We start from the raw sequence: 9,379 nt of genomic DNA, 5'->3' as shown, positions 1-9,379 counted from the left end.
AAATCCTCTTAACAGATACCACCTAGCATGGAGCTGGCTACAATTACTGTAGTACTCAGATAAACTCACACAAACAGACACACAGGCACACACACAGAGTTTAAAACACACCCAGTTTTGGCCAAAATAGTTCATATCACAAACACATTATTGCGAATTAAGTGTGCTTTCTTTTCAATTTCAATTAAAAGTCTTTTTAAAATAACAACATGCAAATGAAAAAAAAACAATAAAATAAAAAAGGAATCATAAAAAAGACGTTTTTAGGCCTCAGCATGGGCCGCACAAAGTTCTGCATTGTCCACACATCAATCCTACATTCTTAACACACAGATAATACACACCAAGCACCAGGAGCGTTTCAGTCTCACGTTGGCTTCACAGTCATTGTTTCATAGAAGGGAAGGGCGATTTAAAGGTCAGGTAAAGGATTTGTGAGCGATGCTAAGCCTAAATTGTCATTTTTAAATACACTGTTTGATCAGAGATAGCTGATTAGAGAAAAATCCATCTCCCCTCTCATCCGAGGATCACATCCGAACACAATAAAACCTCCGGTGTCAATCCCAAAAAAATGCATCATTAATTTGTGGAAACCCCATGCAAGGAGAGAGGACGCGGTGAGGTCAAAGATGTGTCTTGTTGAGTTCCCGACCAGATGCTCATTGTTTTGCCAGTGAGAGGAGTTTTGAAGTAAATGGAGAATCAGTTTGAATTCTGTACAATTCACTCCCCTTTGAAACAGGGCAGCGAGTCCTGCAGACAAATAGTGGAGCAGAGTTCAGTGTCTCAGCTCTGCTGTACAGGGTAAAGGACAGAGGGAGTAAATGAAATTTTGGTTAGGTGTATATTTCACAGTTGGCTAACACTGAAACCTACTGCTCCATGGTTATCCAGGGTCTTCCAAGCCCTGTCCTCGGCCTAACACCTATCCATCTTATTAATTCTCTCTTACTACTTGACTGAGTTGCAGCTGAAGATCATTAGGGCTCTTCCGAGGGCCCTTAAGAGGGTTCCTGTGGAGTAGTATGCCTCTGAAGTGCCCTTGGCAGGCTGGAGTGTGTGTCTCGCTAGCAAACTTATTGCCAGCTGATGAATTCCTCTGCAGTGTTGTTCAGGAAGGTGGTGGTCGGGGGGGGGGTCAGGTCAAGCATCAGGGAATGTGGTGAGTGACACATGAGGAAGGACGTTGGTTTGCCGCTGGTTCAAGAATGGTTGCAGCGCTGTGGGTGCCGAAGGTCACTAGGACGGATTGTAGAAGAAGTGGCGGCGAGTAGATCAGAGGAGGAGGAGGGGGGGCAGCTGAGGCACAGAGAGGGGTGACGAAGAGGTGGTTTGGGAGAGGATGAAGGGCCGAGAGGATGAGGCGCAGCTCCGCAGATTAAGTGAGGGTGATGTAGGCTGAGGCCTTCTCCTTCAGGTGTCTCAGACACAGATGGCAGCTCCAGCTCCCTAACAACACACACACACACACACACGCAGAGTACATCACACATCGGAAGTTCAATCACTGCTATTGTAAAGCCTGGTGGATTAATCCCTCATTTCAGACAGAGCGTTAAGTAATACTGTAAATTAAAGCTCCATGTTAAAACACCACATGCTGTGCTTGTGGATTGCGGATGCAGGGGATTTGACAACTAGTTGGGTTTGGATTTGAGCGTGGGATTTGTGACATTAATTAAACATCGACTTGAGATGGATGCTAAAATGAATACTCTCAGTGTACGAAGACCCCTGCTGCATTACGCCTAAAGGTGTTCACAGTATGTATAAAAATATACGTCCATGTGAGAACGCCGTCAGGTCTCTGCTTGAGATTAAACCTAAAATAACCGACTGCTGCTGAATCTCAAAACTGTTTCATGTAAATCAAAAGCGTTGCATGTGTGGGCAGAGCATGACACTGTTAGTGAGTGTTGAACACAAGTGCCACTGCTACTGTATGTTCAGCCAAGTGACACTTTTGCCATGGAAACAGATTATCTTTTTCTACTACTCATTTCCATGACAACAACGCCATCAAACATCCTGATGCAGCCATCTTGTGTGTGTAGTAGGGTTTAATTTGAACAGATGTACCTGCTCCATTTCCGTGATGATGGCCACACTATCAGGGCCGTTAGATGTTCCCACAAAGAGATGCAGATTCATAACGAGTCCTGAGGGTTAAATTCTTGTTTTATTTTCAATACCTAAAATGTCAGCACAGGGATAGATTGACTGTTTTGACTGCAGGTCTCACTCCTCACTGTGATTGTCTTCAGACAGTTAAGTCCGTACAAACAAAAATGTTTCTTTGGGCTGTGCTGTGACCAAATACAGGTTTGCAAGTCCTTCATATGAACTCCATGTGTGCAGTATCTCTTGATTATAATGCTTGTATTCATTAGGGCTGTACCCGAATATTCAACTATTCGGTTATTTATTCGTTTGGTAGTTAATAGATTTTTAATTTTAGTATTCGGAGATTTGTTGTTGTTGTTTCTTTAACCCCTCGGGATTACAAACATGCTTAAACATACCAGACCTTTTGGAAAATGCCTCTTATTCAATAACAAATAACAATACAAAAATCGTCTACTAGAATAACAGAATCCTTCAGAATAAAAGCCTTTAATTAAACCTAAAGACGCGTGTTGCAGCGCTATGCCGTCCATCTCAGCTGAGAATGGAAAAATTGAAAAAATGGGCCAAGAGCCCTCATCGCCGTTGCTTATGTCAAAACAAAACACGAAAGGGAGGAAGCCTCCACAGGCTGCATTATACACAGGCTTGCAGCCGGTCACTGCCTGGATTGGCGGTTTTAAGGGGAGAGGGCTCGCAAATGGGACTTTGAGGTACATCTACACTCGCACACACAGAAGGATGAGGAGAGGAAACACCTAGCGCGGACAAAGCAGCCTCAAAACGACGCCATTTAGCGGGAGAGGGCCCGCAAGACGCTGTGCACGGACAGAGGCGGGTGTGCCTGTCCATAGAAGGCGTAAAAAACAAAACTCATGGACTCATCATGACACATTTTTTATCAAAAAAGCATGTGTGGGGGAGGCTTCTGATTATGTGACAGAGGAATTGTGCTGCTTTAATGACGAGTCCGTGCTGCCTACTAACCGTGAGGTTAAAGCGTGGGTTTGTTTTGTTTTTATAACCAACACCCACCCGACCCGTTATGAGAGACAATTCGCACCGCCCGACCACCAAAAATATGCGTTAATCAACCACCGACCGACCCAGAAACCGCCAACTTTATGCTGAGGTCTGAGACAAGGACAGAGACAAGCGTGAAATGACCACGACCTCTTGACAGCGCATTACGCAATATTTTCTCGTAGGAAAAGTTCACCTGCGGTCTCCGGGGCTTTGAATATTCGCTTTTGATTACTACCAAAGCCCTGCAGCCCCAAAAATGGTATTCAGGACAGCCCTAGTATTCTTCTTATCGTTATACATACCCTCTGGTGGTTCAGACATGGGAGGACTCAGACAGTACATGTGGTAGCCTCTGTCACAATCATCACAGAACAACAGCTGGTCCTAGAACAGAGGAGAACATTCACATAAACAGATGTTCTTATGTGGGATGTGAAAGGACACAACAGCATGAATGTAATGTGTATAGTGCTTGAAGATATAATTCAAAGGGTTGAGGTGTGTTATACATATCCTTTGGTTGTTTTTAAATTGTGAATCCAAATATCTATTTGAAACGTTGTTAACCATGTGGACTTTTATTTTGTTGGATAGTAATAATAAAAAAAAAAAAGAGAGAATCAACAACTTCCCTTCACAGATATTTATTCTCGTAAAGGCTAGAAACAATAATAACCTGCACTGTGACTTTATTATACCTGCTTACTCTTCAGGGATTTAAAAAAACAGGTAGACATCTATGTATCTTTGAAACTCTCTCACGGGCCGGTTTCATCCCAGTGGGACCAATTGGGCAACAGTATAGCCCAGTGGTCAACCTTCAGCCTGAGGGATCAAACCTTCATGCACTCTGAGAGCAGCCAGTGAATCTAAATTAGCTCCTGGAGAACGTGGATTCCCTTAAGGATAAATATCAGTATCCCCTAAACTTGCTTTAGCTATAAAATACTGTATAAAACCTAAATTTATGCAAGAAGGTTTTCTAGCATTATGTAATACAGTATGTTATATGTGTGTGCATGTGTTTGTGTGTGTGCATGTGTTTGTGTGTGTGTGTGTGTGTGTGTGTGCAGCCACATGTGTTCAGAGTTAGCATGTAGTATAAAGTGAGATCCTACGTCGTTCTCAGAGGTGCCACACAGACTGCAGGACTTGCACTCGATGCACTGCCAGCGATAAGTCCTCACCGCAGCCGTCATGTTCACTGTGAACTGCAGACAGGACGGGTGGCCTGAGTGCACACACACACGCACACACACGCACACACACGCACACACACACACACACACACACACACACACACACACACAAGCACACGCCCACACAACGTTTTTCACCAGGGTTTTCTGTATTTTGAGGACAGTCATCCATCATCTACCTATTCTATCTATACGTCAGCTCCGTACGGGTGATTTATTTATATTTGAGGGGGAAACAATGGTGTGTTACAGATGTGAACATTACTTGAGATAGCTGACAGAATTTTTGGACAGCATTTTTTCCTGTATTCAACATAGACTGTATATATATATATATATATATATATAGATGGACGTTGCGTCTGCACTTCCTCCCACTGTTCAAAAGTGAAGCCAAAATATCCCGGATACGGGTAAGGAGGGTGAAAAGAGGAGATGTCACTCGTCGTCATCGCGTCTTGGGGTACAACACATGCGGAGTCTGCACTCGCCGAAATTGAGCCAATAGCAATGCGCGACCGCAGCTCCAGTTACATACCCGCATGTGTAATACCCCAAGACCCCAAGACCCCAAGACCCGTGTCCCATTCTCTTTCAATAAGCCTTGGATACAGGGGCTGCTAATCTTGAGATTTTAACTTCATTTGGAGCCAGAGTCTGTGCAGTAGTGATCGGGGAGGCTCGAGCCGCGGTATCGAGGTCCTGCCGGAGCCAATCAGGAGCCGAGCACGGCTGCAGCTTGTTAGCGTTAGCCACCTAGCTGCTCCATTAGCACCACGATAGCTGTTTGGCTAGAAAGACACAACAAGTAAGGGATAATGTGCAGCAAGCCGGTCATTGTTGTGAAATAAACCACTACACGGGGGGTGCCGCACCCTGACGCGAAGCGAAAGGGTCTTGCATCGCAACAATGACCCGCTAGCTGTACATTATCCCACTTAGTACACGGCTGCTTACTGAAGAAATCAATAATTTGACACAAAAATAGTCCGCCAGAGTCCAACATCAGAACTACGCCCATAGCGACGGTCTGTTATACATAGCAACGGTCTGCTATAAAGAAATAACAGACCGTAGAACGCTGTGATTGACCAATCAGAATCGAGTATTCAACAAAGCCGTGTAATAACTAACCATAATATCTCTATAATTACAGTTATGATCAAATCTTCTATTGCACAGACTGGTGACGGTTATGGAAAGTTAAAGTTACATCTCCTCTCGTACGATTCCCAAGCCTCCGGCTCCACGACTACTTCACTCAGAGCAGCTGTCAATCACAGCTGTCAATGATGGCGTCTCACCCCCTTTTTATAGCATAAAATAACTAATTAAAACCAAACTTATCATAAAAATGAACACTTGGAACACATTTATTTCAGTCATCTGAGAAAAATTATACCATAAGCTTACTGTTGATTTTATTTTGAGAACTACAAAAATATGTTGGAATTTCAATAACAAATTCCAGATGTGACATGACAATAGATTGTCCTTTTCCACTGTAGTCCACTTCCCTGCCATTATCTCTCCATTATCTTTCCCTGGTACTTGCTGTTACATGATCACGACAATAGAAAGTTATGTCATCCTCACGTCTCGACCTTCGTTTGTCTTCTTTGTGAGTGGTTATAAAGATGAGGACCATACCAATGTTTTGCATGCTGCAGCCCATTCACTACAAATCACGTACATCTTTTAAGTTCTTTATTTTTCAGATGAAAAAAAAAAAACAGGTGAAGAAAAAATATGTATACAGTACATGCAATCAAGTAATAAGTACACAGATTCTGCACCATATACACTGCAATCTCTGCATGTATACATATAACCAGAATTTACAAGCACATCCAACAAACCAAAAAACAAATGGGTTTATAATGGGAAAATAATAATACAACCATGTTTTAAAAAAATCATACTTGAAGTCTACTCTTTACTGTTGGCCATTCACAACCACAATACACACTAAAGGAGACCGTTTTAAGCTCCCTGCAGCACATTGGACACGGTCTCAAAAAGAAGAAATAGACAATGGTTTATATCACAATTGTAAAGTAGGTTGTTGTACAACAAGCCGGGATTGAAAGGAGTGCAGCAAACAACATTCTGAACAATTTTGTGTTTTTTTTTGTGGTCAGACAAGAAGGTCACACCAAGATTACATTTTATAGAATTCATTCATATTTAAATGCCAAGGAATGTCTTTTACATGGCCACTTTAAAGGGATAGTTTGGCTGTTTTGAAGAGGGGTTGTTTGAGGTAATATTTATCCATAGTCAGTGTATTACCTACAGTAGATGGCGGTCGGCACGCCCCCAGTTTGAAGAAGCAGACAAGAGTATTGACACGGGAGCGCTGCTGTGGACGCGGCCGGCAGCAAAACGCATTTTAGCCACCTAAAAGAAAGCCTCACCTTAAACAATATCGGTTTAAGTGTACGGCGCTATATATATATATTTTCACCGCTTTACCTTGCCGTCAGCCCTTTCCGACGGGGAACTGAAGCTGTTGTGTCCATCTATGCTCTTTCCAAAGCCACCAGACTCCATTGAAAAAAAAACATTGATTTTACCTTGCTGAACACGGGAGTTGCTGGTCTGCCGCTGCCTCGATTGGTTAGGTTGTTTGTGTCATTGTGTGATTTTGGTGAATCTGAACTAACACACTAAGTCACACAATAACAAACAATCATGGTAGCGGTAGACCAGCAACTCCTGTGTTCTGCAAGGTAAAATTACTGTGTTTTTCAATGGAGTCTGGTGGCTTTGGCGAGAGCACAGATAACGACTTCAGTTCCCCGTCGGAAACATAGGCTGTATAGCTGTCTGACGGCAAAGTAAACGGTGAAAATATTATATTCTATATTAAATATAGCATACACTTAAACTGATATTGATTTTTTTAGGTGAGCCTTTCGTTTAAATGGCTAAAAATACGTTTTGCTGCCGACCCCGTCCACAGCAGTACATTGCTTTGCTACTGTGTCGGTACACCTGTCTGTTTCTCCAAACTGGGGGCATGCCGACCGTCATCTACTGTAGGTAATACACTGACTATGGACAAGTACCTCATACAACCCCACTTCAAAACACCCAAACTATCCCTTTAAATGAAAATAAGTGCCAGCGTGAAAGTTCATTCCTGACTTTGGAAACAGTAGTTTGACAAGACATGCCAGAGTGTTTATGCACTTCTGACGTACTGCAGAGCATGTATCATCATATTTATTGCATATACTGGGAGCTATATGCAATTTGTTAAATATCTAAAATTGTATCTCATGTGATTTATCTATTTGATATTCTTGATATTGTACAAAACTTTACAAAATTCAAAATCCTGTTCCCGACTATGTTTATAGTGTTACCATTCATGACAGATGGATTATATTGTATATAGAATATCACTTTATTAATAGGTGTTGATGATTTCAAAATAGGGTTTTAAAGTGGATTTAAAGCACCAACAGATGTGTGTTTGAGAAATGAGAAGATTTTTGTACATTTTACATTATAGCCACTGTTTTCCAAAGCATGTCATATTGTTTACGAAGTTGTTTTTTTTACGCGTTTTCTACCTTTCAGGCAGCCAAGGGTTTCTGTTCCTGAAGGAAAATCAACTTGCAGAGAATAACTTCACAGTGGAGTTCATGTTTGCTTTTTTTACAAGTTGTTACTGAAAGGTAACGCAGTGCAGACTTTTCAAATTAACCTGCACTTACAACCACTGCGACATAAGTTACACAAATAAGGCATGAATGTCATTTTTATGTAGGGTGGCCTTTAAGGACAATAAGTCCCCAAAGTAACACCTCTAATTACCAATCATTCAAATTTAACAGATATCTAGGTTAGTGTTAATTTAATTGATAAAAGTCACAGATGGTGTGAGGTGATGATACTTTAACATTTGTGAGTTAGCATTTGTACCATTAGCATTAACTACCAGTTAAGTTAAATTTGATCTTTGCATTTTTATGTGGACAACCTTTGCTGCTTTCACCGTATTTTGTCCTTCAGGGCCGCCATAGTTAAAAACAAAAGGCTATCAGTTTCAAGTCTCTGCAAATTGGTTTTCAAATTGTAGTAAACAATGTAAACCACTGGCTGCTTGGAAGGTGAGAAAATGCCTCAAAAATCTAAAACATTACAGCAAATGTCTATTAATAAGTATACTGTACATGATTTGTAGTAGATGGGCTAAAACAAAACAAAAAAACACTGGTATGGTCCATCCATTTTAAGCGTAACAGGAATCGAAACTTGCATTTATTTATATACGAAATCTATTCTCAACAAATGAAACACTTTGTGCATCAACAGAGGACCGCCTTCCTCCTGCCAATCATCCCCTTCAGCGGTGCCCTACCTGAGCGTCCACAGTCCGCACAGGAGATAAGGTCTTCAGGACAGCCCGTCTTCTTTGAGCCTCCGAGGCAGAAGTCGCAGTAGCCGTTGGCGATCACTGAGCCGTCTGGCGCTTTCTTGGCTGGAAGGAGAAGAAGAAAAGAGAGGCAGGTAAGGAAAAGTGGGACTTCAGTTTACTCCGGCCTGGGCTCTTAGAAAAAGGGGATGAAGAGCAAAGTGTAAACTCATAAGTCAGTGTCTCTAGACAGGGGAGAGGGGGAAGACTGTAAAAGTAATGGCACGTTTCCACCAAGCAGTTCAGTCCAGCTCAGTTCATTACACATTAGAACGGTTATTTTTATGTTGCGGATGGTACCAATAGAACTCTATTCTACCACCGTGGCCGAGGTTCCAAGCGAGCTGAGCCGTTACTAGAACGTGGAGTCAAAACACTGCAGACGACTGATTGGTCAGGGAGAATCGTCACTAGCGCGACCCAGGCGATCTGGCACATACCCGCCATTTTTATATAACCAATCTACCGTCAATAGTGACTGCAAAACTACACTGCACACTACGCCGTACAATTAACAAAGTGCAGACGTTACTATTCGCAGTGGAAACACGACTAGAGAAAATGACCTTGTACCAAAAGTGAGTCAAGTTGAGCAGAGCCG

The 9,379-nt window shown here is 42.3% G+C and overlaps 1 protein-coding gene across 2 annotated transcripts in view; it reads right to left on the bottom strand.

Annotated features, from left to right (window-relative positions):
• Positions 1–954: 954 nt before the first annotated feature.
• The window catches only part of dpf1 (double PHD fingers 1), a 50,184-nt gene continuing 41,759 nt past the window's right edge, over positions 955–9,379 (bottom strand). Inside the window, exons 9-12 of one of the 2 annotated variants that reach the window (XM_074641333.1) lie at positions 8,725–8,844; positions 4,272–4,384; positions 3,456–3,537; positions 955–1,452 (exon numbers count right to left, since the gene is read on the bottom strand). In XM_074641333.1, the coding sequence (XP_074497434.1) occupies positions 1,382–1,452; positions 3,456–3,537; positions 4,272–4,384; positions 8,725–8,844 (386 nt within the window). In that variant the 3' untranslated portion in view covers positions 955–1,381. The remainder of the gene's footprint in view (positions 1,453–3,455; positions 3,538–4,271; positions 4,385–8,724; positions 8,845–9,379) is intronic. The other variant, XM_074641332.1, reaches the window with a different exon arrangement.

This window comes from Sebastes fasciatus, chromosome 7 (assembly GCF_043250625.1).
Source record: "Sebastes fasciatus isolate fSebFas1 chromosome 7, fSebFas1.pri, whole genome shotgun sequence".
NCBI classification, from domain to species: Eukaryota; Metazoa; Chordata; class Actinopteri; order Perciformes; family Sebastidae; genus Sebastes; species Sebastes fasciatus.
Note: the sequence above shows the minus strand (reverse complement) of the source record. Positions and strands in the feature narration are given on the sequence as shown.